The 23,292-nt window shown below is 48.7% G+C and overlaps 1 protein-coding gene across 5 annotated transcripts in view; it reads left to right on the top strand.

Annotated features, from left to right (window-relative positions):
* JCAD (junctional cadherin 5 associated) overlaps nucleotides 1-20,407 on the top strand; it is an 82,638-nt gene extending 62,231 nt beyond the window's left edge. For 4 of the 5 annotated variants that reach the window (XM_019465234.2, XM_053894604.1, XM_019465235.2 and 1 more), the window contains 2 exons: nucleotides 6,267-10,003; nucleotides 15,549-20,407. In XM_019465234.2, coding sequence (XP_019320779.2) covers nucleotides 6,267-10,003; nucleotides 15,549-15,583 — 3,772 coding nt within the window. In that variant the 3' untranslated portion in view covers nucleotides 15,584-20,407. The remainder of the gene's footprint in view (nucleotides 1-6,266; nucleotides 10,004-15,548) is intronic. The other variant, XM_053894605.1, reaches the window with a different exon arrangement.
* Nucleotides 20,408-23,292: the final 2,885 nt, after the last annotated feature.

Below are 23,292 nucleotides of genomic sequence, written 5' to 3'. Positions count from 1 at the left end.
AGAAGGACAGTATTTTCTGTGGTGGTTGAAAAGGAGTCCTGAGAGCACTAATAGAAATGTCTCCGGAGGTTTTTCATCATTAGCTTTTATTACTTCAGTGAATGGGTTTGCCTGTTTTCCTTTAGACATGTTGTTTTTCACATGTTCACATTTCAGATATGTCCCAAGCAGTTTCTTATCAGTTGTTTCGTTGCTATCATGTCTCTTTTCTGTGATAAGGCATGGAGCTGTTAGCAAGTGTTAACTTCTGTCTCACCTCGGTCCTGTTTTCCCAGGGGCTCTGTATAAAGACCCTGCTTGTCTCGTTGAACTTGTCCACACAATTTATTTGAGCTCTCACATTCCTCTTTGTTTTTCTTATCTTTTTCCCACCCTGTATTAATGTGTTCAGCATGTTTTTGTAAAACGTCCCATTGTTAACTTTTTTAAGATGTAAATTATTAGGTCTCATTTTTTTTAAAAAGACAAACTTGATCTCATCTTATTTCCTCAAAGGTATTAGAAAACATATTCTTGGCCTCGAAGCCATGCGAGGGAGGACACAATTGAGCCAGGAACGGACATCATGCATGGTAGCCAGTAGATATCCAGGCTGATAACTTGTCCGAGGGAGAAATTTACAAAACTGCCACCATGTGGGGTCCACTCACGCCTGTCAGACTCAGGCTTATACTGGGTACAGAATAGATGTTTGTTAAATAAGGTCTTTAGCACTATATCATATGGCTTAATTTTAAAATAGATTATTTAAGGGGCACCTGGGTGGCTCCGTCTGTTAAGCATCCAACTTCAGCTCAGGTCATGATCTTGCAGTCTGTGAGTTTGAGCCCCGCATCGGGCTCTGTGCTGACAGCTCCGAGCCTGGAGCCTGCTTCGGATTCTGTGTCTCCCTCTGTCTCTCTGCCCCCCCCGCCCCCAAATAAGCAATTAAAAAAACATTATATAAGATTTCCCAGATGACCTGTGTTTACCTTAAATTGGGATTTTGGTGTATTGTACAAAGGAAGAAAGGTTAATCCAGAATGCTTAGCCATTTGGGTTAGTCAGGGCAGATTTGACAAAGGTTATAGAGTGTAACCTTTTTAGGTGGGCAGGGAAGAAAACAGACTGCATTGCTTGTGTAGGTAGTTAGGGTCCGATTATATTCTTGCCCTATTTATGTCATTTTTTATTTGTCTTCTGATGGTGCTCATGGCACTTACATAGACAAATAGCACCTCGGGAGTCTAGCTACCTCTTGGCACTTAAGCACGCCACATGTTTACCGAGAAACCAGAATTTCCATTGGGAAATTGGGCAAAAGCGACACTGTGGATTTTTCCCCTAAAGTCGGTGCCCCGGCGACATGTTTATGGGACTGTAAGGATCATGTGTGAGTGGTGCTGATTAAAACCATTAAAGCCATGTGGTATCCACTCCCCGTCAGCTGAGGAATCAAGGCAGGAGAGGGGATTCTGAAGCAAGGCATCAGCCACACACGTCAATTATTCGTTTTACTCTCTCTTAATCGGGGCTGTGACAACTGTCACCCCAGAAGTGGTTCATCCCCTAGCGTTTCTCGGCACATCTGTGATGGACGGGCGGTCATGGAGGAGTTCGTAAGGGAAGGGCCCGTGGCCTCTGGGGTTCAGGAGGGGGGTTCCTCGGCTCACCAGGGTGGGGGCAGGAGACGTGCACGAAGGGCTGAGGGTGGTGGCTTCCACGGGAACCATCCTTATGGAACCCGACCCGAGAGGTGTTCTGTTACGCATTCAAAGCCTGAGTGCTCAAAACGTGATTTTGATAACGACGAAAGCCGCCAAGATGTTGACCTTCAGCCACGCCCAGGGTTAACACAGCTGTCACTACGTGTAAGAAGTAAACGCAGAAGCACTTAGGCTGCTCAGTGGCAAATGCTTTACCTCAAATTGATCTGAAATCTTTTCTACTTTTTCAACCCTTTCATTCAGTGGCTCTTAAAAAGTTATCTGGGAGTGGGAGTGGGGGCAGGACTTGAAGAGCAACCCTCACTTACTGAGGCAAGGAAGTCATTCCAAGACACTACTGCTACTACTGTTAATAATGATGGCATGCCTTGGAGATATTTTGGGTTGGGTTATGAATTTTTTGGTTTTCTGATGCATATTAAAGCAACGTGTGTACACCATACTGTAGTCTATTAAGTGTGCAACAGTGTTACGTTTGAAAAAGCAGAGTCTATACCTTAATTTAAAATATTACTAGGGGCACCTGGGTGGATCAGTCGGTTGAGCGTCCAAGTTTTGATTTGGGCTCAGGTCAAGTTCCCACGGTCGTGGGACTGAGCCCCGTGTCAGGCTCTGTGCTGAGCATGGAATCCACCTAAGATTCTCTCTCTTTCCCCCTCTACCCCACTCATGCTCTCTCTCCACAATTAAAAAAAAGCGAAAAAACATATTGCTGAATTGGGGTGCCTGGCTGGCTCTGTCAGTAGAACATACAACTTAAAAAAAAAATTTTTTTTTAATGTTTATTTCTGAGAGAGAGAGAAAGAGTGCAAGGGAGGAGGGGCAGAGATATATGGAGACACAGAATCCGAAGCAGGCTCCAGGCTCTGAGCTGTCAGCACAGATCCCAACATGGGGCTCGAACTCATGAACCACGAGATCGTGACCTGAGCCAAAGTCAGATGTCCAACCGACTGAGCCACCCAGGCACCCCAGAACATGTAACTTTTTATCTCAGGGTTGTGAGCTCGAGCCTCATGTTGGGTGTAGAGATTACTTAAAAAAAATAAAATAAAGCATTAAAATATTGCTGAAAATGCTGACTATCATCTGAGCTTTCAGTGAATCGTCCTTTTGCTGGTGGAGGGTCTTGCCTCGAGGTTGATGGCTGCTGACTGATCAGGGCGCTGGCTGCTGAAGGCAGGGGTGGCTGTCGTTTCTAGAAATAAGACAACAGTGAAGTTTGCCACATTATTGACTCTTTCTTTCGCAATTGGTCTGTAAGATGCGATACTGTTTGATAGCACTCGACCCACAGTGGAACTTCTTTCACTATTGGACTGAATCTGCCCAGACCCTGCCTCTGCCTTATCAGCTGAGTTTATGGCATATTCTCCATGTTTTGCTGTCATTTCAACAGTCTTCACCAGGAGTAGACCCCATCTCAGGAAACCACTTTCTCTACTCATCCATAGGAAGCAACTTCTCATCCATTGAGCTTTGATCACAAGGTGGCAGCAATTCAGCCCCATCTTCAGGCTCCGCTTGTAATTCCAGTTCTCCTGTTGTTTCCAGCCCATCTGCAGGGACTTCCTCCATTCAAGGCTTGAATGCTCAATTTGTAAAAAAAAAAAAAAAAAACAAAAAAAAAACACAAAAAACGTAGTATCTGTGAAGCAGGATAAAGCGAGGTATTCCTGTGATCGTAATGATGGATGTTTACTATGCATTTACCATCCGTATTACATCCTGTGTGTTGGGAGTGGTCCCCCTTCAGCCAGTCCCCACCCTCCAAGGCCTTCCCCTGCTGTCGCCCGGACTCCTCCCTGTTCACACCGTCCTCTCTCTACCACCTGCCGGCTGCAAAGTGGGCTGTGTTGTAGAAGTCCTTTGGAACCACAAATGACACCTAAGCACATGGAAAAAAAAAAAGGTAACCTCACAAGTAATCAAGGAAATGCAAATTAAAACCAATCAGGAGTTACTTTCACTTCTATAATAAGGAAACAAATTGACTGGAAAAACCAGAGATGGAAAAAATCAGCAAGACTGGTGCCCTGCGCTGCAGGTGGGAGAGTAAATTGGAACCGAGGGCAGATCTGACGATACAGATAACATAATGCCCCCAACCCACTAATTCCTTTTCTGAGGATTTATTCTACGTAACCTGAGACGCGCTCAGTGTTTGTGAATGACAGTGTTTCTCAAAGCGTTTAGAATATAATCTACGTAGATGCCCAGCAGTGGTTAAGTGAGTCATGTGCATATGACACAGTACTCTTCAACTGTTAAAATTATGCACTTGAGGAATTTTTCATTACATTAGGAGAAGTAAAACGGAGTGGCTAACTGAATGGGCTTCATGGAGGGTCACACTTCCTGGGTTTGAATCTTTCCCTGTTACTTACAAGCTGTACCACTTGAGAGAGCTGTCAAAAGCTCTCTGTGCCTCGGTTTCCTTATCTGTAAAAGGGAGAGAGAACAGTGGTTATAAGATTTAAAGGAAATAATTCGTCACACAGGGCCAGACACAGCTAAGTGCCCAAGTGCATATTAATGTTACATTACTTCTGTACCTCAGTTTCCTCCTCTGCCAATGGGAATGACATCAGTTCCTATCTCCCGAGGGGTGCGGGTGCGCAAATGTACTGAAAGCATTAAGCATGGACTGAGCACAGAGTAACCGCCACGCAAGTGACAGCTGCTGTTTGCGCTGTGAGTGCAGGGAAACGTTCACAGAAAACCAGATCCCTCGTAGAGAACCAAGACTGCTTGAGAACCCACATCTTCACCCACACAAAGACTGGAAGATACATATCAAGATAACTATCCCTGGGGGGAAAGATTCCATGGTGGTTTTGTTTTTTGTTCTTTCCTCTATTTTTCTGAATTTTCAACAACAGCTACCTGTTACTTTTATAATTTACAAAACGAATAGCAGTTTTGGAGCTGGAACATTGTCCGTGTAGCCCATGGTTGATCAGAGTAGGGGAGTGTGCCAAAGCTTCCTTCCAGTTGATGGTTTTTCTGTGTTAGGGTCCTGGTCTCTGGTCTCTTGTACACAGAGCTGACTGTCGTAGACAGTGTAACAGTTGTTCGGATTTTGTTTTCTCCAGCTGCATTAGAGCAGTGATTCCAAACTCTGGCTGATGCTACTAGAGTCGTTTGAGGAGATTTTGAAATATACTGGTGGCTGCTGGCTGGTCTGATTAGATCAAGATATTTGGGGGGGGTGGGCCTTAGGCATTAGCATTTCGCAAAGGCTCTCGAGGACATTTCTACCGTGCAGCCTGGTGATGGGGGGCGACCCAGAAGTAGGCTGGCGTTTGCCACACCCCGTCCCACCTGGCAGGGGGTTCTGCCACATGGACAGAGCCCCCCTTCTTCTGGTCAGAGTCGGCCCGAGCCGTATTCCCACATCACCTAAGTTAAGACTCGCCTGGAGGGCTCATTACAAAAATGTGGGCACCTGGACCCTAATCCAGACCTACTGAATCTGAACTTTGACAGGAGTGACGTGGTCGTGTGTGTATTTGCTGAGCCCACTGGGTGATTCTTGCCATCAGGGAAGTGTGGGAACCCGGCTGAAGTCCTGGTTCCATCTCAGCTGCACACTGGGAATATCAGGGGTGCCTAGAAACACGCCGATGCTGGGTGTCCCTCCTGCCTCCACAATTCTGACGCAGTGGAGCTGGGACACTGTCTGGGCCTCGGGACTTGTGAAGTCATGGTTCCCAACAACTAGCAGTGATGGTTCTCACAGTGGGGTGCTGGGACCCCATCGCTTGGGCACATGTTAGAAATGCACGTTGGGGAGGGGCACCTGAGTGGCTCAGTCAGTTAAGCATCCGGCTCTTGATTTTGGCTCGGGTCATGATCTCACAGTTTGTGGGATCGAGCCCCATGTTGAGCTCTGCACTGACAGCACAGAGCCTGCTTGGGATTCTCTCTCTCCTCCACTCTTTCTATGCCCCCCACCTCAAAAAAAAAAAAAAATCAAAACTTAAAAAAAAAAGAAATGCAAATTGTAGAGCCCCCCACCCCCACCCCCCCACCCAAAGCTGCTGCTGAAGCAGAAACTGGGGATAGGACACAGCAGTCTGTGCCTTAGCAGCCCTCTCATGATTCCTGCTCATGCTGACAAACCACTGCTCTAGGGTGGGGCTGTGAGAAGCAGGTTCCCAGACCTACTCCTGAGAGAACTCAGTGGTCTGGCCTCCATGGGGCGTGGACTCCCAGTGGCCCATGACCACACTTGAGAAATACTACTCTCGAGTTTACCCTTGCTCCCTTGGGCATTTCAACTTGTAAGGGCCTTGACATCTCTCAAGTACCACCAGTGGCCTGATGCTCTTGTGGGAAGCCTGCTGCTGAGACTCCTAGGCCCTCGGTGGCAAAACACGTGGCTGCCTTCCAACCATAATTAGTTGGGACGTGTTTTCTTTAAAGTCAGTAAGTACTCTGGTTAGGAACACACTTTTCAGAAGTACTGACCTGAGTTTGACTCAGAAGCAGACACATCCACATTTCTTCCGTGTGGTTCTTCCCCTGGTATAACTTCCACGCCTCTCTGTTTTGTAGGTTTTATCATCAGCCCGTGCTGAGGTGGTCCTCTCAGCCCCAGACCGCTCACGACCACGCCTACTGGAGAAGAAAAGGACAGGAGGTCGGTGGCTTGCTGGGGCCAAGGGCCCGAGAAGACCCAGAGGTCAGAGGGATGGCCCAAGCCCACAGTCTGCCCGTTCACACGAGGGAGGGCCCATGGGAAGTTGGAGGAAGGACAGAGAACGTGATGAAGAAGGCAGTTTGGGAAGAAGAGCTGAGAATGGCAGGACCTGCCAAGTGGCAGAATATAAGCCTGGAGAGCTGGAACCAGCCAAGGAAACTAGGGAGGCAAATGTCTGATGGTGATGGGGAGAGACTGTTTCAAGATCTGTACCCATTTGTGCAAGGAGAACATGTGCTGAATTCCCAAAGCAAAGGGAAATCCCAGTCATTGCCCAGGGTTCTTTCCCCCGAGGGCCTGAGTTGCATGGAAATTCCCATTCCATTAAATGATGGACATTTTCAAGGTGTTCCTAAAATGCCATTTTATCCCCCAAATTGTGCGCCAAATTTGGAATCCAAAAGGAACCCCGAGAAGGGGGGTTCCTCGGTCCCTTTCCCCCGGCCTAAGTTTGGGAGACCCCTCAAGCCTCCACCTTACGACTCCCACCAACACTCCAGGGCGGGCGTGGAGGCCAGTGACTCTCTGGACAGTCAGCAGGCGGACTTGTGCGTCTCCTACTTGACCAAATCCAGTGAGCCCCGGCTGGAGCTGTGCGCGCCTGACTCTAGTTTGGAGCCTCCCGTGTACGTGCCTCCGCCATCGTACAGGTCGCCGCCCCAGCACATCGCAAACCCCTACGTGGAGGACACAGTGCCTGGGCCCGTGTGTGGTCCCCGTCAGCGGCAGCATCCGTTGGAGCTGGCCGGTCCCCCTGGCACCGGGAATGAGTATGGTGCAAGCCCACACTCTCCTCGCGGGGTCCCTCAGCAGCCCCGGCCGACCACCGCGTACGATGGCTCCGTTCTGTATATTCCCTTTGACGACCCACGGATACGGCATTTCAAACTGGCCCGCCCCCGGGGTTTCTGTCAAGAAACAACAGCCAACGAGAAGTCCTACAACTCTAGTCCCAGCACTGCCCTGGCCCCCGCTCATGGAAACGGTCAACAAGATGGTGCCGTTTTGAGCCCACAGAGTGTGAGAACCTCGCCGGGGGGTGTGAGTGGCCCGGCCACTGCCGATCCCAGTCCCTGGTGGCTGTGGGACCAGCTCCCCAGGGATGCGGAAAATGGCGCTCCTGACCAAAGAGCCCACGGTGCCGTGGGGGGACAGTGGCCTGCCCTGGACGGCGGCCAGGGCGGGCACACAGAAGGCCTCGTCTCCCCCCCAAGCCCGCAGGGCGAGAGTACCTGTGAAACTCGAACCAAGCTCAAGAAGTTCGAAACTGGGATTCGGACCAAGAAAAGTTCAAAGAAGAAAATGAACGAGACAATATTTTGTTTGGTTTCCATCCCAGTTAAATCAGAATCACATCTGCCAGATATAGATACGAACAACAATGACTTAAAACAGGGCACTGATAAAAGGAATGGGCTTGATAAGAGCGCAGCTTTGCAGGAACAAAGTCTGCTGAGCATGTCTTCCACTGACCTGGAGCTGCAGGCACTCACAGGAAGCATGGTGGGGAGAACAGAGTTCCAGAAACAAGATCTGGGGGAACCAGAAGAAGGCAAACAAACAAATGACCTCAGATTCATTCACCCTGCACAACACAGAGAGCTCAAGTATTCTGGCTCGTGGCCAGGGCACCAGTACAGAGATCAGCAAACCCAAACCACTTTTGCAGAGGAGTCCAGAAGCGCGCTGCCCCTCCCCGGTCAGAAGCCGGGAGGCTCACCAAAAGCAGTGCTGACTCCAAAATACTCAGACCCTCTCGTCTCTGAGGCTCACGCGCCCACGGAGTTAGCTCCCGGCGACCGAAACCAGAGGCCAAGTGCTCATCACCTGAAAGGCCAAATGTCCCTCAGCCCCTCCAGCAACAGTGCTTTCTCAAGGACTGCCTCCTGCGTAAGCCAGGCACCTGTTTCAAAAGCCGGGCCCAGTCAGGCCTGCGCCGAGGGCCGTGGCCACAGAGCCAGCCCCGTGCCCAGGGGCGACGTGGTGAAGGGGGAGACCACCGGCCCGTGCAATAGCAAACAGCTGTTTGGTCAGTTTCTCCTGAAGCCAGTTAGCCGCCGTCCCTGGGATTTGATTAGCCAGCTAGAGAGTTTTAACAAGGAGCTTCAGGAAGAGGAAGAGAGCAGTCCTAGCAGCAGCGACAGCAGCAGCGAGGACAGTGACACAGAGTGGCAGCCCGAAGGCCGTGCTGAGGCCACGGGCAAGCACTGGGGCTGCGGGGGAGACGGCCAGGCGTGGAGGGTTGAGGAGCCCGGGGCCAGGCCGGGAAGAGCCAAGAGTAAGTCCGAAAGCTGGAGCGAGGGGCAGAAGCCTGGCCGGCCTGGTGCCCGTGCTCAGTGCCCGGGCCCCGCGGAGGTGGAAGGAGGCCGGGGGGCGGCGGTGGCGGCACACGGAGGCCCGATCGCCGATGAGGGAAACCAGGAGGTGGAGCGCGCCCTGAACACCGAGCCAGCCGTCAGCCCAGGTCCTGTGAAGAGAGCGGCTTCCTCCAGGTCAGGTGACACAAAACCAGTGCCCTCGTCGGATCCGGCCTCACTGAGGCAGCCCCCGGGAAGCCAGGCACTGCCCCATGTTCCCATTTCTGCCGAGCTGAGCCCAGCGACCCCTCGGAAGGCCGGTGGCGAGGAGGGGAGGAGCCCGCCGGTCCCGCTCGCTCTCGCCAGCAAACCCCGAGGGCTCTCGGCGCCGGACTTGAGGTCTGTGGGACTGACGCGGGCACAGGAGCAGAGCGCCGGGAAGTCAGATGTGTCTTCAGGTGAAGCCAGTGCAATAGAAATCCCCCCAAATGAGTCCCTTCAAGCAAGGGCTGCGAGGATCCTGGGCATCGAGGTGGCCGTGGAGTCCCTGCTGCCAGGCACCAGGAGAACGGGACAGGACCAGCACCCCGAGCCTGACAGAGGTGGCCGCGGGCCAGAGGCCCCCAGGGAGGAGCCTGGGTCCGGTTCACAGCTGGATGACCCCGCAGCGTCCCCTGACGCCTTTTACGGCAGGAGAAAGTGCGGCTGGACCCAAAGCCCTCTCTTTGTAGGGGAAAGGGACAGCGCCCGTCGCGCTGCCCCGGCCGCTGAGCCCTCGGGTGCGGACGGGACTGTCCCCAGGAAGGCCCCCAGCCCCGAGCCTCAGTACAGTCCCCAAGAGTCCAGGTCCTTCAATCCCAAGGACATGGGGACAAAACCACCCTTCAAGTCCACCCTGTTCCATTTTATAGAAAGGACCCCAAATATGCCAGGCTCAGAAAAGAGGCTCAGAAGCACTTCCAAAGTGATTGAAAGTTTACAAGAGAAACTGGCTTCGCCCCCTAGGAGAGCAGACCCCGGCCGCTTGATGAGGATGAAGGAGGTGAGCTCCGTGTCCCGGATGAGGCTCCTGACCTCCCGGAGCGCTGACTCCACAGAGGAAGCCGAGGAACCGAAGGCCGAGAGGGACCCCGGGATGCAGCCCGGAGGCCTGGTGTCTCTGAACGCCGGGGACCTGGCTCGGAAGGCCGGGCTCCCGCTCGTGGTCTCCAAGGGCGCCCTCCCGCCGGAAGAAGACGGTCGTCCAACGGCACACGGGGAGAAGAAGATCATCCATCAGGATTTCTGGTGCCCAGGTGAGGAGTCAGTGTGCAGGCAGGCGTTACAGAGTATTAGTGTGGTGCTCTGAGCGTGTAACACCAGGCTGGTGGATGATGCCAGTCCTGCGCTGGTGAAGCTGATACTGTGCATTGTTGCCCCGAAAGATTCTCCATTGTCCAAAGAATTATCCGGAGGCTTTCCTTAAAAACCAAGATCCGGTAGTGTACCGTAAATGGTTGTATATCTACGGAAATTCCTTATGCAAGCAGCTATATCTGGGTATCTATACACACATAGTTTGGGCCCCGTACTGTGCAGAGGTAAATCAGTAAAGTACTGGAATTGTGCTGCTGTACCGCGATGAATCTTGTAGGAGGCGACAGTGTGTGCTCTGCACCCTCCCCGAAAACAAGCGCTCCCCCCAGACCCCCCACATGCTCTTTATACCAACCTAATCATATGATTGAGTAAACTACCCAGCCCAGGATGCTGTCTTACATTGTACCTTCCAAAATCCTTTGACCCTCATTTTATGTTTTTGCTACCGGCCATTTATGAAACTTTAAAAAGCTTTAGTAAACAAAAGGAGCAGTTTGCACTGTGTCAACACCCTAAACAGGGGGGCTCCGTCGGTTAAGTGTCCGACTTCGGCTCACATGATGATCTCACGGTTCGTGGGTTCAAGACCCACGTCGGACTCTCTGGCGTCAGCACAGAGCCACTTCGGATCCTCTGTCTCCCTCTGTCTCTACCCTTCCCCCTTTCACGTCCTCTCTCTCCAAATAATTAAATATTAAAAAAAAAAAAAAAAAGTTCACCCACCAGCCGTGTCCCATAAGGTCCCCTATGGTCTTATGCACTAAAGCCCAGGACAGAGAACTTCGGCAGCAGGGCCTGGCATGCCTCTGGGCCCTCTCCCTTCTGTCCCCTTCACACCTTCAGAGCTGCTCTGGTTCAGACCACAAGGCGGGTTCCCAGTGGCAACAGGGATTTTCCCCAAACACAGTCTCAGCCTCAGCTCTGACACAAACAGGGATCTCTGTTTCTGGCGTTTTCTTCAGGGCTGGGGAATTATCGATTATGTATCCTAGAACTGATTCGAAGAAGAGTTGTACCTGTCAGAAGGCCCACATGCAAACCGCAGACAGAAGAGACCATGAATCATTCACACCTTTTTACAGCGAGGCGAATCCGTTCCCTTGTGTGCGGGACAGCGGGGACCCTGGGTCCCAGGCCCACCTCCGGAGCCCAGCCCTCTAGTCTTCCTGAACACCCCCTTTCTCTGCTTCCTGTGGTGAAATCCAAGGATTTAAAAGTCAGTGGACAAGCTCGCTTGTTTTCAGCTAGAAAAATCCAGAATTTTTGTTTCATGAAACGCCTACTTGGCACTTTAAAAATTTTCCCACAAATGCCGTATGATTCTTAGGAGTGTTAGATGGTGTTGCTTGGTTCCTTATACAAAATACATCATTGAAACAAGCCATTTGTCAGGGCTCTGTCGGATCATCTGACTTAACAAAGTTGGTCTTTTCTGAGAAAGAGAACACTAGGATGTGGAACCGTTGCCATAAGGGCAGAAAAAGCATTACACGGCCCATGTTTTAAGCTGTTGGGATTTATTAGGTTTCTCTTCCTCTCTTGGTCCCCCCGGCCCCACCTCCCCAAATATGCCCACTTGCTTTTCAGTACGAGTTAAAATGAGTTTCTTTATCAGTCCTGTCTCATCCTGAGAATTGTAAGAATTTTAAAATAAGACAAATCCAGGGCGCCTGGGTGGCTCAGTGGGTTAAGCGTCCGACTCTTGATTTCGGCTCAGGTCATGATCTCATAGTTCGTGAGATCGAGCCCCACATCAGGCTCTGCACTGACATCATGGAGCCTGCTTGGGATTCTCTATCTCCCCTCCCCCCACTGTCTCTCTCTCTCTCTCTCTCTCTCTCTCTCTCTCTCTGCCCCTTCTCTGCTCGTATGTTCTCTCTCTCTTTCTCAAAATAAATAAATAAACATTTTTAAAAAATTAAATAAGACAAATCCTGCTATAATAAAACACCAGGGTGTAAAGATTTCTATGTCTCAGTCCATGGGCACATATTCTGGGCAGTATTTTGTAACACAGAAGTTTTAGTTCAGTCAAGTGCCCCTCAATTTTTAGCGTGATCCCTTGGCATGTGAATGAGGTTGGAGAGGTATCTGAAAACATGTAGATCGTGCCAATTTTAGTGTTAGCTAGCCATCTAAAATACCTCTTCCATGACCTTATTTTTTTTTTTTAACCATAGTGACTAACAAGTAGAATTTTTTTTTTCTCCTCTCCACCTGATGCATTTGTTAATAAATAATGAAATGACCCAAAATCTAAAGGCAGAGAGATACTCATGATGCCACACAGCTACTGGTGGCATTCTTAAGCAATTGCATAGCAGGACACCCCGAAGGACGGTTTCATACACATACACAGGGGCTCGGGTGAACCTCCGTCAGTCCTTCATGGACTGGTCACCAGGCCTACACAAAATCAATCGTCTGGAGAGGAATGTGGATCATGTGACTGAGATAGTCAAACTCTGAGATATGTTCCCTTTTCCACTCATCGTTTTACAAGTTAGAGTAAAGCCTTACTGCGTTTTCACAGATGGACGTCTTGGACTTTGTTTTCCTTTTGATACATTTTATCATTTTATGTGCAAGAATCGTCTCCGCGCCCGCCCCTCCCCTGCCCCCCTCAGCCCAGTGTGCAGGAACCACTTCACTCCTCCTGAATTCACAGCCCACTTAGATTTGGATTTTGTTCTGGAATTTTAAAATAAAACTATACCGTGAGTATCTGTAACCTCCTCCCGCCCCCGCCAACGTACACACATGCACACACCCTTCTAGAACTTCATGATCTGTGTTGTGATGGAGCGCCTACTGCATCATAAAGTACTTCACGCCGCTGAAAGACGGTCCTTTCAGCTGACATCTTTTTAGTGGTCTTTTGGGGCTCTGGCCAAGAAGTCAGCACCTCAAAACTAACTCAGGTGACAGCAGTCCATCCCTTCTGGGTGGATTGTGTTCCAATTTGGAAGTGTAATCCCAGGCACTGGCAGTGCTCAGAACGTGCTGGCTCCATCAGCTTTGGTGGCACACTCCATCCGTATGGGTGCGGGAGGGAACAAGGAGAGACCAGCCAGGGAGGGTGTGATGGAGCCGTCTGTCAGAAGGCTGGATGTCAGCACAATGTCAAGGGCAGTAGCCCTCGAGGGTGTTAATACACAAAATATCCACAAGGGTTGGGCCTTACTGAATTGTCTTCACCTGAAATATTGCCCACCAGAACCAGGATTCTAACTACTCGGTAACCTGTCTGTCTTCTAGATCTGCTAGCTCCTTATTACATGTGGGTCCTTGAGCATTTGAAATGTGGCTCATCCGAACTGAGATGTGCTGTATGTGTAAAATACATGCCAGAGTTCAGAGACTTAGCAGATAGAAAAGTTTAAATTTCTCAACAATTCTTATGTTGATTACCTGTTGAAATGATCGTGTTTTTTATAGATTTGGTGAAATGGGATATATTATTAAAATCAATTTCACCTGTTTCCTTCCATTTGCCTTAACACAGCTTGTAGAAAATTTTAAGTAATGTTATGTGGCTCACGTTATATTTTTATTGGACCTACATGCTCCACGATCTGAAGAAGGAGCCCATTGTTCTCCAGAGTTCTAGCCCCAGTTCCCTGGCTCCGGGCCCTTAGTTTCATCAGTGGGGCTCGGGGGTACACGCACGGTCTGTGGAGGTGTCTCCCGGTGCCTGGTCCGAGGTGAGCTGCTCAGTGCCCACTGTCTGTGTACCTCAAGGCTCAGTGGATGCTCAGCCTCCTGGCCTGTCACCAGCTGAAAGCGTGCCCTTCCTACCGTGTCATCCATTAGTGACCGCTCTCCTCATTCTCGGTGGAGAAGAAGATATTTTTGCTCAGAGGAGGCCCCCCACTGAGAATCAGCCCCACTCAGAGGCTGACTGAGCACAGAAGCGTAGCGCTCAGCTGCTCACATCCTGTGTCGTCACACTGGGCGTCGTTCAGCGTAACATGTCAGAAGGCAGCTGACCCACCTGGACTCCACTTGCTTTCAGCCCAGTGGTGCGGTAAATCACGTTCGAGGAGGAGCAGACTGCTCTTCCTAAACGCAGACGCTTTGTCCTATCCGGCTTGTGATGTCGGGCTCAAAGCGCCGTAGGCACGCCCTTAGCGTCACGGTTGTCTTACGTGCACTAAACACATGGTGGCTATGCCGAGAAGGTGTGAGGAGACGTGGTAGCACATTTTGTGGCTAGAGAAATTGGGATGTACGTGGCCTTCGTGATGTACAGGGGTCCAGATGGGTTTGGGAAGAGATCGTTCTGCCACCGTTTTTATAACCGTCAAATTGTACCAATCCTCCTAGATTTCCTAAGCATTTTCCCTTAAATAAAAGTCAGGATGCCTTTGAGCTTCTGTGGCAGGAAATTCTGGCCGTAGGAGGCACACGTGTGGCCTTGGGGCTTATGTGGATCCCGGAGGACTGTGAATCCCGGGGTGGTCAGATCAAAATCACCCAGCTGTAGGACTAATGGCAGCTTCAGACCATCGTTCTGCATGGCGTCCCATTTTGGAAACGCAGCTCACTCGGGCCCAGGCTGGGATTTTCCAGTTGTGGGCTGTAGAACGGGTCAGTGTGGTGGCCCAGGCTCCTACACCCCTGTGCGTGGGAAAGGCCTAGAAGAGTGTGTGAACAGGCCTGTGTCCAGGCCTGGGCCTGTCTGCTGACTGATGGCGGCTGGAGACAAGAGGCCTCTCATTGCTGGCCAAACAGTCAAGATTTCAGGGTCCTCAAGCCTTCCAGGGACAGCATTTGATCACAAAGATGCATTTTTTAAAGCAAGATTTCAGTGGAGTTGTAATTTATAAGAAACAAAAACAAAACAAACAAGCAAACAAAATCCTTGGTATCAGGCAAGCATGCCTTTGCTGGTTTATGTGTTGTATTTAAAGTTAATGTTGTTCCACTGTGGACAACAGGAAAAGATTATCAGAAATTAAGCAACTAACATTTTTCTATCTATGATTAGGTAGTGATCATACATGTCCTTTTAAAATAGCCTTTTTAAGAATTTTTTGATTTTTTAGTTTTAGAGAGAGAGTTCGTGCTGGCTGGGGAGAGGGGCGGGGGAGAGAGAAAGAGAGAGAGAGAGAAAGAGAGAGAGAGATAAAGGAAAGAAAGAAAAGAAAAGAAAAGAGAAAAGAAGAAAGGAAAAAAAAGAAAAGAGAAAAGGAAAGAGAAAAGAGAAAAGATCCCAGGCAGGGATCGTGACCTCCGTTGAAATCAAGAGTCTGACGCTCAACACTGAGCCACCCAGGCGCCCCGAAACAGCCTTTTGATGATAAGTTTTTTTTGCCTCTCAGTGAAAATAATATTGTTTAAATGTTGAAGCATTAACTCTACACTTGTGGATTTTGCTCCCTAAACATACTTATTTATGGTCTGAGGGTTAAACCAAAACACGCAAATTGAATATACTACTAATTTTTTTCTTTTTGTTCTTTTTTTTCTTTTATACAGATTCATACGACCCTAGCAGAGTGGAGAGGGTGTGAGGAGACGCCAGTTGAGCACGGGACCGCCAGAGTTTACTAACTGAGTGTTCTCCCGTTTAGCCCGTCAGCCCGACTTGCCCGTGTGTAAGCTGGAGACTACTGGCCCTTCGTGTACCGTAACATCCTTTACCACTGCCACCGAGAACTTCGTCGTCCCCACAGAATCGCTGTGTGGAAATAAAGCATTAGTCCGTTGAAACCATCTGTTTTTATAATATAAAGAGTGAATGCCTGTATTTGCAAAGGAGTCACATAAACTCTCCTTCGTGACGGGTTTCGCCAAGCTGGTAGATAGTTTGGTGTTAATCTGGTTCTATGTGAAAATTCAAACGTGAACGATTTTAAAAGGACTGTGAATGTCGTAAATTCCCCTCTGCGTCTCCACGGCCTGTGGTCCGCGCTTGCGTTAAGGAGTTTGGGACGTGGGCCAACTGCCCAGCGTCCCGGCGCTTTGAGTTTAGGGGAGACGTGATGAATACATCTGACCCATTTCTAAGCAATTTGGCCTTCTGCTGCTGCAAGTAACTCTGTTTATAAGTAGCTTGCCATCAGAGGATAAGAGCGATACCTTTTAACTTTCTAAAAGATTAAAACTTGTACCATAATGTACTCAGAGTATTATTTATCTGGCAGTGAAATCCTTCGATCACTCGCAAACATGCCACTGTCTGCTTTGCACTCCGTACTATTTTTATGTTCTGTATGGATGTTTAGAAATCCTTTATATGAGAAATGACTGCTGGTTTAAAATAGACCATTTTAACAAAGTAACTCTATTTCTTTTTACAAAAATGCTATTTTTCTATGATGTAAACAATTGTGAGGTGGCAGATTTTTAAGGAAGTATTATTTTATTTAAGAGTCTGTATCCCTTTGTGTGAGAGGAGCCCCCAAAAGGGCTCGGATTTTGCTTTAAAGCACACGTCCCTTGCCCACTCACACCTCAGCCACTTTTATTTTATCTTAGAGATGTCACTATAGACAGTTTACAGGGTTAATAAACTTTTCACGAAGATGCTTTTGCAAATGTAGCTGTAAGGTTATATTTGAAAATAACCCTCTTAAAACCAGCCAACATCCTTACAACTATTTTTGCTGCCATATCCTCTAGGATTACCAAAAAAACATGGTTTCATCTTGATAGGTCCCAGGATCAACCGTGGGACCAAACTTTCCTCCCCCTTCCCCCTGCCCCTCTATGAAATATGTATTTTTATCTGGGATGGTCCTTAATTATTAGTCTTGGCATATTTTTTAAAAGCGCTAGAGACATTATATATATGCCATCCCTGAAGTATTACGAGGCCTATGCATTCTGCTGTGTTTACCGTTGCAGTAACGTGCACAGAGTTAATGGGTCTTCATGCTTCTGCCCCTCCTTTCTAAGTAAGGTGTTCTCGTTAGCGAACACTTCCTGAATGGGTTCTTGTCACCTTCCTTCCTCCTTCCCTTTCCTGTCCTTCCTTCCCCCCTCTCTCTGTCTCTCTCTCTCTCTTTTTTTTTTTTTTTTGAGAAACCACCTTATCTATTTTTAGACATTTCAAATTCCTAAAATGTGAACTGTTGGGTGGTCTGCAATTTGGCCCAAAAACACCTCCGACCGGGCTTTCATGGCCCGTTTTTATCTGTACCATCTGATCTGATTTCCTAAGAACTTCATGCATTTGGACTGTAATAAACAATACAGAACTGAAGTCGTCCTGAGCAGTCGTCTCAAATACGCTTCTCTGCAGTCTTGGTCCTTACCCATTACCCCGAGTCTTCTACTTCCTTCCAGATTTTGGCTCTTGTGAAAAGTTGTCGTGGGCTCTTGCTTTCCCCGCAAAGGACATGGGCCAAGTCTCCACGTTAGGAGTGGCAGAAACTTCTTCCCGGGAAAAGTTTTAATGGGGAAGAGGTCACTCTGTTACGGTTGGTGAATCTCTCAAGTCATCTGAGAACTGAGGGGGGCCACAGGGAGGTCTTTGTGGGGGGTTCTTCCCTCTGCATTGCAGATGGAAGAAGTTATACGTGTATATATATACGTCCACATATAGGCACATACATATATCCATATGTATTCACTCTGCTCTGACTTCCTCCTAAATTTGCTGATCCCATCTAAAAACCTCTTGTAATCAAAATAATTTGAGATTTAGCTGACTCCTCAAGAGAAAGAAAAGGATCCTGAAGAGAAAAAATTAGAGTAACCTATGTAGATCACAAAGCAAAATTTCTTTCAGTTTTTATTTGAAATTGTATCATCTTTCTGAAACCATTCTGAATTTAGCCACAATTATCAATATTTATACTTTGAACCTTAACTTCTGGATTCCAGCCTGTATATAAATCTTTGGTGTGTGGTGAGGAGGAGAACTTTGACAATTTGACTTTTAAACTTGCATATTCTGAAGTAAAACATTATCTAATCCAAAATAGCTTTCCTGGAAGTTTTGAATTTAATGCTGATTATTCTCTTATTATTACTGTTTCTCATACATATATAACTCTCCATTATTATTTGTGGCTGGAAAAAACAAGTGTTCCTATTTTGTGTTTGTCATTGTTTTCTCGCACGGATGCTAACTGGTCGTGTCTCGTACTTTGGGGCTTATAAAATTAAAAGCTATAATTTTGACCATTTGGACTAAACGTTACATGCGGCATTGCATATGAAATGTATTTGTCTTTTTTGATGTGCAAAGCAAGGGAAAGAATGTTGGTAATACAGCTCGAGTTCCCTTTTTTTGAAGACAATTTCTAAATTATCGAAAACCAAGTATCTTCATTATCCCATTCAACCTTACGTTTCTGCAGACCGCAGAAAACCGCCCGCTAATGGGGCACAGCTCCTGAGTGTGTCTTCAGAATTCTTTTCCATGCCGCTTGGAACATGGAATTCTTTAGAAGTCCCTTAAAACGCATCTAGTCTCCGAGATGCTGGTTTCCTCACTGAAGTCGTAGGTTAAGGTTTGGATCCACGTGCGAATTCGAAGTAGAACTTTTTCTGTTCTGTCGCACTGTTGGTGAAGTGTTGTTAACGTGGAGCTCAAATGCGTAATAACGTGGATGGCTCTGGAACCAGACCCTGACCGCCTCCTGCAGCCGCAGAATGACTTCCTGTGATGGCAGCTCGGCCTCGGGCTCCCGAGGAGGAAGGGCGAAGCCGATCCGCTGTGGACACAACTGCTTCCCAGCTCTGAGCAGAAACGACTAATGGAAAATCTGATTCAGCCACCACTTCATCCATGACCCCCTCTCCTGCCCCCCTCCCCGCCCCAGAGATTGTGTTTGTGTGTTTTGGCTATTTTGCTTTGTTTTGTTTTGTTTAAAATGATTAAGCAGTACACAATGAAGTGTCAGGTTAGCAGCTCTTGGAAAGTGACCAGCAGAACTCCCACCGTCTAAATATCTGAGCTTTAGAGAAACACTCCCAGCTTCCCAAGTTCTTGTGAGCAGTGACTTTTGTGTCTGGACCATTTTCTGCCAGATCCATCTGTGCTTAGGGGACGGAGTGAAGGGTGGGAGTGCGTCTCAGGCAGGGCTCGTAGGCCTGGGGGAGTTCTGCGTTTTCTTTTGCTTTTGTTTTTAACAGCAGATTCTGTACATCTGTTTGTAGGAGGAGAGTTGCTACTCAGGACAGGATTTAAGAGACAGATTCCAAGTGACCTTTAAGAGTCTGCGTGGTGGGAGGCCCTTTTCCAGGAGTGGGGGTTGGTCCACTTTGGGACCCACCGAGCGAAGAAGGAGGGGGATGATAAAGAATAACACTAAAGAAAGAACACCCCACCCCCTAGCCTGCACGCTTTGTTTCAAAAAAAAAAAAGAGGGTTAAGACTACAATTCGGATTGAGACCTCTTAGAAAGGTCAATACGGTCTAGCAATCTGCCCATTGAAACAGTCCTTGGGTTCATCAGCAGTGCGGAGAGGCGGGCGGAGTGCCTGCAGATTCCTGGCTTTGACTTCCGAGAGCCCCTATCACAGTTGTGTTTGTTATAGAAGACAGGGAGGTCCTGGTTCTGTGGCCTCTGCTCAGTGACTGAAACTTGAACCCGAAGGCAAGTCCGGATTGTCCAACCATTCGTGGCATTGCCTTGACTGGGAGTGAGGAGGAAACACTCCTCATAAGATCACCTGTCCCCTTTTCTATACAGAAGTCAGGTCTGCTGGGGCCTGTGGCTAAGCCGAAGGAGCAAGACATCTCTCTCCCGCTACCCTTCACTCCACCCTGTAGCAGGGCCAACATGCGTGACACTCACTGTCACGGAGCAAGAGAGAGACAAGAGCAAGTTCAAGTTGAGAAGCATATGGCAGAAATTAGAAATGAAAACCATATGTCGGAGCCAGGGAGAAAAGCAGTAACCTACGGATTATAAAAATCAATGAATTACTCCCCACTTGGGTCAGCTGAAATTTGAGCCCTCACACTCAGGCCTGTCAGGAATGCTAAGCAGAAGCATCTCAAAAAAAAAAAAAAAAGAAAGAAAGAAAGAAAACTCCCGAAACTTGGTGAAAACAAGGCTCTGTAACCCCACAGAAACTTTGTATCTGCTCATCATCTCTTTGGGCACCATTAATAACGTAAGGCAGGTAGAGAGGGTTCCAGGAGAAGACACAACTGGTAATGGCCAATCGCCGGTTGCTGGTCATCGCCCCCAGTTCAGGCAGCACCAGACGCCTGAAGGTGATGAGGGGTGGAGGTGGGTGAAGAGTAACGCCAGCAGAGCACAGATGAATGTCTCCCAGGAGCTCCTGTATCCGCACAATGTAAAGACTTGCTCTTTCAGGATGGCTGGCCTGCACAGTAGCACACGTATTCCAAATAAACATTTTGCATGAAAGGACCTCTGTCCATTGTCTTTGGCTGTGGGTGCACGTGCTGCCCTGAAAGCCTTTAAGGCTGGTCTTCGGACGGCAGCAGGCTGAACAGGGTGCAGCTCGGGTGGTATCGTAATACAGGGACGGGTGGCCCAAGGGGCTCCGGCACCTTCTGGCATTCACCGAGTATCGCCCGGGTGGGTGTTCAAGGTCCTCTTGGATCTCCCGCAAGAACTCGCTGACGCGGTGGAAAAGAGGCCTGTGGCCAATCTGGGGACTAGGTTTGAACTTGGGCTTCATTATGAGCCACATGGTCATGCACATGTCCCTTCCTGGCTTCTGTTGCCCCATCTGCCCCTCTTATTCCTTGACTATAAGGACCAAACATACAGAGAAGCCCACGTCATGGGTGTTCAATGAATGGAAAACGGATATAGACCTGGGCCTTACGAGGCATGGGGAAAATGCTTGTCTGGGAACTCGCAGGTTTTAGAATCCAGGCCTTAGTCTCCTTCTAGGAATTCACTCCTTGTTTTTAGAATCCCAGCTCTGGAAGCACATGCCAAGTCCCAAACTGATGCTCTCAATTTGTTTCCAGTAGCCCAGGAAACTGATAAGCTGGTGTTTCTGAGTTTAAAAAGAAGTGATTTGGTCCTTCTTTCCAACTTAAGCTCCTTCTTTTCCCCATTCGCGTCTGTAGATTTGTCCTCCTTCTGTGTCTCTGCCTGTGTGGGGCTCCATGCTCGAGGGTTCCAAGGCCCTCTCACTAGTCTGACATTTCGGATCATGTTCAAATGCAAGTATGAGAGTAAGAGCTATTCCCGGTTGGGTGATGATTGAATCCACATAAGAAAATAAAACTGAAAAAGAAGTCTCTCGTCCAAATTAATGCTGTACGATGAAATACGTAACCTAGGAATCGGGGGACTCATCCCGGGCCTGGCTCTGCAGTAACTAGCTGCGACTCTGGCCACCTCCCCTACTCTCTCCGGAACACTTCACAAGTAGAGAAAGTGGGATTGGACTAAATTAACTGGTTTCTTCCAACGCTAAGATTATATAGTTATTTTTTGGCAAAATTGGAAGTCCATGGGGTCTTTGCCCTGCCAGAAGGGTCCAAGAGTAAAATAACTTGAAAACTACGGCCATACATGACTGAGGACCGGGTCATCGCCGGGGTAGGGAGCCCTGCCATTATTTCTTTCACCAGGGTGGTCCATTTCTCCATTCCAACAGCTTATCATACTTCTCCCCGCCTCGCCATAGTCTGGAACCAGCCAAGAGACTGACAATATTGAATTCTCCCAAACATATTTTTCTTATGTTAGAGCAGGGCACTGGGCGTTTATGAGCCTGGCTGGCAGCCCAAGACATTAATCTGCAGTGTCTCTAGAGAGTGCTTTTCTCACAATTTGCCTGCTTGGGGTTCTTTTAAATGCACTGAGGTTTGGAGATGTTTGTGTCTCCCCAGCAAAGTTGGCCTTTCTGCTACCACCCCACGCGTAAATCTTTCCCCAGGTTGTGTTTCGCAGGCTGGAAATGCTGTGAGTCACCCCAGTGCTCAGCATTTTGGGGACGATGGCTCCAGGGAAAACCGGGGGGGCATCGGCGCTCCCAGGTGCGGTGGGCCTCTGGTTTGGCTTCGGCTGGAAGGGAGCGTCTAGCTCTTCTTTGAACAAGAGGAGGTCTGTGCCAGATCACGTGGAGCATCCATTTGCTTCTTCTCTTGGTTACCTCCCTCCGTCCTGTGCGCCCGCTGTGTTAACCGTGGCTGTTTCTCCCCAGCCTGACCCTACTGGTGTTTCCCCAGTTACGATGGCAGGGTCAGCTTGTGGAGACATGAAGTCAAATGTGCGTTCACCTAGAGCCTTTTCTGAGTCCTTAAAAATGTTCAACATGGGGATGAGGGGGCGACAAGGAAAGTAACATTGTTGGGTCCCCACTGTGGACCAGGTACGTTGCATGCATTGATTAATCTAATGCATATCACTTTACAAAAGACAAAAGGGTACAGGGAGGAGACGATAAAAAATTGCAGCCTGCAGCTAGCAGGAGAGGAGAGACTCAAACCTATTTCTATACCCCAAAGTCCATGCTGTTCGTCTTAGCTTGCTGTATCCTGGGAGGATGAGACAAGGATCCTCCAGGTAAGAAATTCAAAAGTCACAGCTTAACGATACTAACTGCATTTGTTAGGATCAGATTCAGCTGCTTACATCAGAGAATTAGAAACAACACTGGCTTAAATGAGATGGAAGCGTATCTCTCTCGTGTTTCAAAGGAGTCCAGAGGCAGGTGGTCCGGGACTAGCGTGTCACCACCATGGCAACGGGGGAGCCAGGCCGCCTGTCCCTTCTGCTCCAGCCTCTTCACATGGTGGCTTCCATCCTCAAGGTAACTTTCTTGTCCGCGGTGGCTACTAGGGTGCCAGCCATCTTTAACGCCTTCCAGGTAGCTGACAGGAGAAAGAATTCTCCTTCCAAACGAGTCACCTTCCTTTATAAGAGACGTCCAGGCCATTTGACACCCTTCTGCTTACATTCCATTGGCTGGAACTCAGTCACATGGTCAAGCTAGCTGCAGGGGAGGCTGGGAAATGTGGTTCTTTTTAACCCGGGCACTCTCAAGGGTCTGCATAAAATCAAAGTTCTATTAGTAATCAAGAGAGGAATAATAGTCAATAACTATAGGCAACCACCAAGCAGCCTCTGCGGCATTAAATTACCGACAGGCATTAGCCCCAGGGCGGACGGGTGCCCACCAGCCACAAAACAGAGCAGTCCGTGTGCCTTCCACGTCTCTGTAGAACGTTCGCGACAGAACTCCACAAGCAACACTGAAGATTCTGGCTCATGAAAGATTAAATAGGTTGCTTCAAACGGAGAGTTTTTAATCGTGCCTTTACCCCAAG

This window comes from Panthera pardus, unplaced genomic scaffold (assembly GCF_024362965.1).
Source record: "Panthera pardus isolate Hobbes unplaced genomic scaffold, ASM2436296v1 HiC_scaffold_6, whole genome shotgun sequence".
NCBI lineage: Eukaryota > Metazoa > Chordata > Mammalia > Carnivora > Felidae > Panthera > Panthera pardus.
The sequence above is the reverse complement of the archived record's forward strand: the minus strand, read 5'-3'. Positions and strand labels throughout refer to the sequence as shown.